Source organism: Morus notabilis, unplaced genomic scaffold (genome assembly GCF_000414095.1).
Source record: "Morus notabilis unplaced genomic scaffold, ASM41409v2 Scaffold314, whole genome shotgun sequence".
NCBI lineage: Eukaryota > Viridiplantae > Streptophyta > Magnoliopsida > Rosales > Moraceae > Morus > Morus notabilis.
This window is the reverse complement of record NW_010360279.1, coordinates 442,704-449,995: the sequence shown is the minus strand read 5'-3', so window position 1 is coordinate 449,995 and position 7,292 is coordinate 442,704. Positions and strand designations below refer to the sequence as shown.

Sequence of the window (7,292 nt, the reverse complement as noted above, 5' to 3'; positions counted from 1 at the left end):
ACTTTGATATTAAAGATTGGTTAAATATGTGGAGTTTCTTATAGTTAAAGAACTAAATTTTTAGATATTTGATTATCTATAAGTATGTATGAAATTTTATTATTATATTTGATGACAAATGGTTTATTTCGATGACGAAAAGTTTAATAAAATTGAGATTTTGGTTGGTTTGGTTGAAAATCCGATTGTTCATGCTAGATTATATTTTTGACAATTTGGTTTTGGATTTTTAGCACATTTACCTCCTAAACTTGTCGAGGTTTAGCAAATTGCCTCCACAAACTTTAAATTTTGATAAGTCGCCTCCTCAACTTATAAAGTTGTTGCAATATGTCACATTTTGACGATGATTGTGTTAAATTAGTGTCAAAAACACATGTTCAGCTGAAAATTTCAACATTCCAATTCAAATGTAACACAAATCTTTAAGATCTCAACTTTTGATCTCTTAAATCTGATAAATTTTTTGAATATTATGGTTATGGTATGTTAAGATTTAGACTTATGATTATGGTATGTTAAGATTATGATTTATGATATCCTATAAATATGATTACGGTACGTTAAGATTATGATTTATGATATCCTATAAATATGATTACGGTACGTTAAGATTATGATTTATGATATCCTATAAATATGATTACAGTACGTTAAGATTATGATTTATGATATCCTATAAATATGATTACGGTACGTTAAGATTATGATTCTTATACGTTTGAATATAGTTATGAAAGTCAAAGTAATAGTCAACTGATAACATGAACATTTAATACGACGAGTTTATGAACATTTGAGTATAATACACTCCTCTATGAAACATGTTAGGAGTTAGTACGAAACATATCATATTATGATTACTTATCGGTTAGAAAAAATTATGAATTATTTGACTATGTATATTGAGAAAAATTATGAGTACTTGAATTAGGTATTCCAATTAATATCACTTATATCTACATTTATGTTCATGTCTCTTTACTGCTAAGGAATTATTGTGCTGCATTACATCCATATTAAGAGTAGCTAGTCTGCTCGCTAACTAATCTTTCTAGCTTGCTAGGATTCCTTGTGTTGCGGGAAAAAGGAAAGAAAAATGTAAGATAGAAGCTCAGTGATCGGGGAATCTGATCGAAGTGAATGTGCATATGAGGATAAGACTTGTAGTGGACAAACTTTGATATTAATTTTTGAGAGTTGGCCTTATGGCTTTAATATGATTTCCACAAAGTTAAGTTTTTAATTGAAGAACCCCTTTCAAGCACCTTTTTCTTTTCAAATTTTAGAACTTTCATGTTTTGATTAAGAATTTGTAAATTTTTAAAAGTTTAAATATTCCGCATTATTATGATTATGTTATATATATGTTTGTATGTAAAAAAAAAATTCACAAATATAATATGATATGTATGTATATGCGTCATATTTTTCCATCACGATTCATCGCCGCCAAACAAAAAATGAATTTGTTGGGTACTTTATGGAGTTCACATTTTGTCAGTTTTGTTCTGGGGATGTATTACTTGTATATCTTTATGTACACTGTAAAAACTGTTATTAGCTATATAGCTAGCTTAAATACAGTTTAATGTGTTAGTATGTCTCCGTCGGAACAAATATTTATAAAGCAACAAGAATCCTTGTTTGTCAAAAATACTTCTTATATAATATATATATATATCATATATGTATACACATATGAATCTTAATTAAAAATTAAAAAAGAGCTAAGCAACATATTAATTACTTCGTGGAACCTAGCCGAGTTCCTCTTTTCCAGGCAAAAAAGAAAAGTGGGCTGTATGAGTTCTTTATTTACATCAACACGTGTATACTTTACTGTAATCAGGAGATATTTTTTTCCTTTTTTTTTATGGCTAAAGAGAGAAAAAGAATAATCCAATGATGTATATACGTCTTAGCCACTATCATCTAAGTTGACAAAAAACCAATAAACATGATCATGTGCCTGGATTTTGGCGTAATATTTTCCAATGTTTACCGGATAATCTAAATGGTTGTAGAAAATAAAAATCTAAAGTACTTCTAGATTGTAAATTAAGCCTTTGCTAAAAAAAGTTACAGTGAAGTGCAAATAATATTATATTACATGATTTTAAGACAATGACTCTAATATTATTGAGTATATATTGTCTACGGACGTCGAAGAATGAAAAAGTAATACAAGGGAAACCTCCAAACTTTACATCAAGAAATCTGCAGTGAACAAGTAGATATTGCAGATTCACTATCTTCCTAGCTAATCCTTACTATAAATTTAAAAAAATTAAAAAAAAAAAAAAAAAAAAAAAAAAGAAGTGACTGTAATTAACCTTCTGTCAACCCTCAACTGAAAAGCTTAAATATAAATATATACAACCCTATTATATATATGTACACATTCATGATATATTGAAGGAGAAGAATGCAATATATATGGGACTCTCATATTGGTTGAGGAAGAACCCTTTGTCTTAATTCATCTTCATTATCATAATCCTTCTCATTCTCTTCCAAAGAACGTCCCTTAGTTTCAGGTGTAAACAAATAGGTCACAACCATTCCCACAAGGCAAACTCCTCCCAAAATGATCAACGAGGCTGTCATTCCAATGGCTTTTGGATAACCATCCTCTGTCTTGTTATGCGAAGCCCACAAAAACCCTACCGACCCGATTATGGCCCCCACCTTCCCCGATGCCCCCGATATTCCGTGACACGTCGAACGAAACCTCGCCGGAAACAGCTCCGCGGGGATTATGAAGGTGGTCGTGTTGGGGCCGAAGTTGGAGAAGAAGAATGTGAGGCCGTACAGCACCATGAAGCCAACTCGGTTGTTGTGCTTGTCCCAAAATGAGTAGTAAGGTACACCAATGGAGATATATACCACCGCCATGCACATAAACCCCACCATTTGGATTTTCACTCTTCCAATGCGGTCGATGAAATACACCGTGAACCAATAACCTAGAACGGGAATATAAATTTTTTTTTTTCTTTTCAGGAAATTATGAAGTATAATTATCATTTCTTATAACCTTTTCTTTTATTACTTAAATAAATTTAATTCACAGTTGAGTTTAATTCTATTTTAAGAATTAATAGAAAATTATGAACTAAACGAGTAATTTAATTAGACTTTAGTTTATTGGGAATAGTACATTTGAAATAATTGGTAATTTGTACTTTAATGAAGATTAGTACATTTTAGAATTACATAATCTAAAATTTAACAACAAAAAAAGTGCATATATATATTTTTTGTAATTAGAAAAATATTGCTGGGAGTGCAAAATTATGAGTAAACGAAGGGAAAAAAATCACATTAATTATATAATGGCTTGCTGACCTGGAATGGTGGAACATATAGCAATAATTGCTTGGAGTCTGGCAAGATTGTAGGCATCTTGGTAGGCGTTAATCTCTTTCTTATGGTCGAGAAAACTGGCGTATATATGGGACTGGAAGAGGTTGCTGCTGTAAAAGACGATGTCGACCAGAAACCACGAGGCGGCGCAGGCGAAGAGGTCGCGGCCGTGGCGGCGGAAGAACTTCTTGGAGAGAAGAGGATAGGGAGTTGGGTTATGATCAGTAGGTAGTACTGGTTCATCTTCCGCTATTTGACTCAATGAAACGTCTAACACTTCCACCATGTCCTTGGTTGCTTGTAACACATTTTGCTCCACCAAAGCTGTGTATCTACAACAAATTAAAACAATAATCGATCAAACACTTATTTGATATGTTAATTTTCTTTTTCAATTCGTTATTAGTTGGTTGGTAAATTCATGAGTTTATGTATTACTGCACTTAATTTCTTAATTAATTTCCCTTCCCTTTCAAGAACTTTAGAATAAATGTAATGTTAATTTTCAAACTGATAGGACAGCCAGCTAGAATTGTCATTTATTCTACAAGAACAAGATCTAAATAGAGAATTATTACTAATTGGGTGTCCATCTTATCTCACCGACAACCATATTTCTATTTTCTAACGTCTACAATATATATATACAAAAGTTTAATATATATCTACATATACATATGTGTTATGAATATTAGCTGTCCACTTGAGTCAAAGTTACTATATAAGTCACCTAAAGTTATTGTTCATATCAAAATCTTACTGTGCAAATAACAACCGTAAATAGTAAGTATTATACAAATAATAACCTTGAATAGTGCCGAAAATTTTCATATAAATAGAGCTCTAAAATTCTTCATTTTATATACCTTTACAAGATTAATAAAACTCTATCTCTAAAGTTTTGCTTCTTAATTTTGTATTTTCTTAATTTTCATAACAAAGATGTTTATTATAACTCAATAAAGGAGAAATATATATATATATATTTTTTATTTTGCCAATATATAAACATTCCTCCGATGACTACTCTCAACAGCTAAGCCTCATCTTAAAACCTAGCCTAAAGTACTTCAATAGAAAATTCAAAATCTTAACAATTTTTTTTCTTTCTCATCACAAATGAAAAATTAAACTAGTATGAGGTATATATGTACCTTGCAGTTTCAGGCATCATCATACGCCAATAATATGTCATGGCAGCGGGGACTGCACCAATCATGAGTATGACCCTCCACGCAATATCCGCCTCGTCTGGCGTCTCCGTCGCCGTCGCTGATGTCGTCGCCTCAAATATCTTGCACACCACCATCGTCACCGCCGAGCTGGCAAGGATCCCGATCCCCTGCATCGAGAACACGGCGGCTATGAAGGACCCGCGCGTCCTCTTGTTTGCAAACTCCGACATGATCGTCGCCGACAGCGGGTAGTCCCCGCCTATCCCGACGCCGAGAAGGAACCTGAAGAATCCCAGGCTGATCAGAATACAGCTCCTCTTGGTGCATATAGAGAATCCGCATCCGATGGAGCTGAGCACCATCAGCATCAACGACAGGCCGTACACGCGCCGTCTTCCGATTAGGTCTCCGAGCCTGCCGAACACCAGCTGGCCGATCACCGTCCCCACCAAGGCGATCCCCACCATCGTGGACGTGACGACGGCGGGGACTTGGTACTTATCATTATCCGTTGAATTGGATCCCCCAGTGTTATTTGACAGTTTAGCAGAATCATAGTAGATGCGGCCGAGAAGGCGCATGATTGGAGGAATACAAAAGAGGTCGTAGGCGTCGGTGAAGAGGCCCATGCCGGCGATGATTATGGCCTTGAAGTGGTACCATTGAGTCCTTGCACTGTCCAGTGCTGATAGGACTTTCAAAGCCATGCCTTAATTCTCTCTAATTCTCTCTTGATTCTCACTTCTCACCAAGCAATGATAGTTATATATATATGGCTAATGGAATATTAATATATGGTTCAAACTCTCTGGGGCAAGAAAGTCAGTGAATCAGACGGCAGCAATTGAGTAGTTATCGTGATTAGAGGGATGCTGATGTGATGTGATCAAAGGGTGGATGGTTGACTTACAGTCTTTTATGCCAGAAAGATGCGGATCCTATAACTTCATCATTTAGTTAATTAGCGTCATGTTTTTCTATTATTCTAATTGCCGTAATTGCCCTCTCTCTCCTTCCTCTTCTTCTATTCGCTATGAGTTCTTTTCTTTCTTTTTTTTTTTTTTTAGAGCAATTTTTATAACGGGGTTGGAATTTTTCCTTTTTCTAATTATATGGTGGGTGAAGTCTCTGAACTGATGGCAAGTTTGACAATTTTGTGATTGGTTCTTTTTCTAATTTTTCCGCTTCCAGGGTTCCTAATTTTGTTAGAAATTTTTGTAGCATTTGTACGGACACCACTTTCTCTGTTACCCTTTTTCTCCCCCTTTTTTACCCTAAAATGAAGTCAAACTCCGGCTTTGCTTGTGTGCCTCGTGAGTTATAGCCTTATGGATAATTCCCAACGTCAACTTAATAATGAGAAAATGAAATATCACTAGGGGCTTAAAAATTTATCTCCATTTTAAAAAAAATTATTGTTGTCCTTACTTATGTTATAGAACTCGACTTCTATGTCTTCTTGTTTCTTAAACATATTTTAAGTAGTATGATATGATATTCTTGGGAGACACAAAAGAAAACAGAAAAAAAAAAAGTGACATGAGATTAGATCAAATAATAAATGAGATTAGATCAAATATAAAGTGGCAGGCCATGTCAAAGAAAACTTGTTTAGGACCTAGAGAGAGAGAGATATATATATATATATATATATAGAGAGAGAGAGAGAGAGATATATATTCTATTTATAATAAAGAGAACCAGATAGCTAACCACAATAAGAATACAAAATGACACAGATGTGAGTAATTCCAAAGAACATTGCAAAAAACTTGTGACAAACACGAGGTTAAAGTTAATTAAACCTTATCATTAGCAAATCTAATCCCCAAATCTGCCTTACCTAAACATTACAAAGACATGAATATAATACAATGGTCGACTCTATGTGTCATAAAAGCTAAAAACAAGATTAGCAACAACAAAAAAAAGGCAAGCTAAAAACATAGCCAGCAATTCCAATAGTGACAAGCAGAGGCCTTGGCCCCAACCGCCAAAGGGGTCAGTCGTCAATCAACAAAAGGATGGTTTTTTGGGACAGACTAAATTACAATATAGGTCTCGACAAACACATCATGTATAACGCGGTTTGTGTGGGCCAGGATTTAGGGAACATGCATATGGACCTCTTGTTGTTTGACACATTTTTGGACCAATGTATATAGTACATATAATACATATTTTAAGTTCAAACAGAAGCTTGACAATTGATAGCTACCTTAAATGTAAATTCCAGGAAGCTGCCATGTGATGATGGCTGTAAATTGATTGTGATTAGTATGTAATTAATTTTGGTGTTCCCCTAGGTTGATTTTGACAATAAGCATCATGTTTTCTTTCGTCATTTCTGGTATAATTTATTGAAAACTAAATTGCCAAATTGACTTGTAGCCTGTAGGTACAAATACCTTTCAATTCCTGCTTACTGTGCGAACAGTCTATGCTATCAAATTCTAAGACCGAACCTACCATGCAAGTGTCATCATTTGATCCCCTGATTCTTCAAGGAACCTACAGTGAAAGTTTGGACCGGGATCATCCTTAAAATAAAATAAAATAAAAAAAGAGTTGGGACCGGGCAAAACGGATTGGGCTGAAGCCAGTCTGTTTCCCATCCCAGCCCCAAAAAACCTTGCCCATGCCAAGCGGACGAACTTTCACCTCTAATGAGAAGAAACGCCATTATTCATCGCTATTGATGATGTAGTACCACGTGTTATTAAACGAGATGATGTAGTACCACGTGTT

At 34.4% G+C, this 7,292-nt stretch overlaps 1 protein-coding gene across 1 annotated transcript; it reads right to left on the bottom strand.

Annotated features, from left to right (window-relative positions):
- Window positions 1–2,294: 2,294 nt before the first annotated feature.
- On the bottom strand, window positions 2,295–5,551 carry LOC21407538 (probable inorganic phosphate transporter 1-9). Its single transcript, XM_010096219.2, has 3 exons — window positions 4,524–5,551; window positions 3,352–3,701; window positions 2,295–2,969 (listed from the first exon to the last, which is right to left on the bottom strand). The coding sequence occupies exons 1-3, from the start codon at window positions 5,249–5,251 to the stop codon at window positions 2,449–2,451; spliced, it is 1,599 nt and encodes a 532-aa protein (XP_010094521.1). The 5' UTR covers window positions 5,252–5,551; the 3' UTR covers window positions 2,295–2,448.
- Window positions 5,552–7,292: the final 1,741 nt, after the last annotated feature.

What these genes read in the sequence shown, in the direction of transcription:
- LOC21407538 (XM_010096219.2), bottom strand. Translation starts at nt 5,251, where the DNA reads ATGGCTTTGAAAGTCCTATCAGCACTGGACAGTGCAAGGACTCAATGG. An exon ending in ATGATGCCTGAAACTGCAAG is followed by an intron (nt 3,702 to 4,523) that starts GTACATATATAC and finishes AATTTGTTGTAG; the next exon opens with ATACACAGCTTTGGTGGAGC. An exon ending in TATATGTTCCACCATTCCAG is followed by an intron (nt 2,970 to 3,351) that starts GTCAGCAAGCCA and finishes TTCCCGTTCTAG; the next exon opens with GTTATTGGTTCACGGTGTAT.